Source organism: Pyrgilauda ruficollis, unplaced genomic scaffold (genome assembly GCF_017590135.1).
Source record: "Pyrgilauda ruficollis isolate IOZ18807 unplaced genomic scaffold, ASM1759013v1 scaffold1451, whole genome shotgun sequence".
NCBI classification, from domain to species: Eukaryota; Metazoa; Chordata; class Aves; order Passeriformes; family Passeridae; genus Pyrgilauda; species Pyrgilauda ruficollis.
Genome location: NW_024513111.1, coordinates 267 through 985, shown reverse-complemented (window position 1 = coordinate 985; position 719 = coordinate 267). Strand labels below are relative to the sequence as shown.

The 719-nt window shown below is 57.9% G+C and overlaps 1 protein-coding gene across 1 annotated transcript in view; it reads left to right on the top strand.

Annotated features, from left to right (window-relative positions):
- SCX (scleraxis bHLH transcription factor) overlaps positions 1–50 on the top strand; it is a gene marked incomplete at its 3' end in the record, with an annotated part of 1,465 nt that extends 1,415 nt beyond the window's left edge. Inside the window, exon 2 of the mRNA XM_041460583.1 lies at positions 6–50. Within this exon, the coding sequence (XP_041316517.1) occupies positions 6–50 (45 nt within the window). The remainder of the gene's footprint in view (positions 1–5) is intronic.
- Between the last annotated feature and the right edge of the window lie 669 nt (positions 51–719).

Genomic DNA, 719 nt, shown 5'->3' with positions numbered 1-719 from the left:
CCCAGCCCCGGCAGATCTGCACCTTCTGCCTCAGCAACCAGCGGAAAATGGTGAGTTTGGGATAGCGGGAATACCGGGAATACTGGGAATAATAGGGTCCGGGAATGCCGCAGGGATAGAGGGAACAGAGAGCAGGATAGAGGGAATGGGGATTTGGGAATCGCGGGATGCCCAGCCCCGGCAGATCTGCACCTTCTGCCTCAGCAACCAGCGGAAAATGGTGAGCGCTGCTGGGAATAACGGGAATAATGGGAATAATGGGATGTACTGGGGTGTACTGGGGTCCGGGAATGCCGCGGGGATAGAGGGAATAGGGAGCGGGATTTGGGAATCGCGGGATGCCCAGCCCCGGCAGATCTGCACCTTCTGCCTCAGCAACCAGCGGAAGATGGTGAGTTTGGGATAGAGGGAATGGGAAGCAGGATACTGGGAATGCCACGGAGATAGAAGGGAGGGAGAGCAGGATTTGGGAATGGGGAGCGGGATTTGGGAATCCTGGCATTCCCAGCTCCGGCAGATCTGCACCTTCTGCCTCAGCAACCAGCGGAAGATAGTGAGTCCTGGAGGGTCTGGGATACTGGGAATGGGGACCGGGATACTGGGAATGGGGACTGGGATACTGGGAATGCCACAGGGAATGGGGTCCGGGATACAGGGAATGGTGTGGGGGTAAATGGAATGGGGACCAGGATACTGGGAATGGGGACCGGGATACTGGG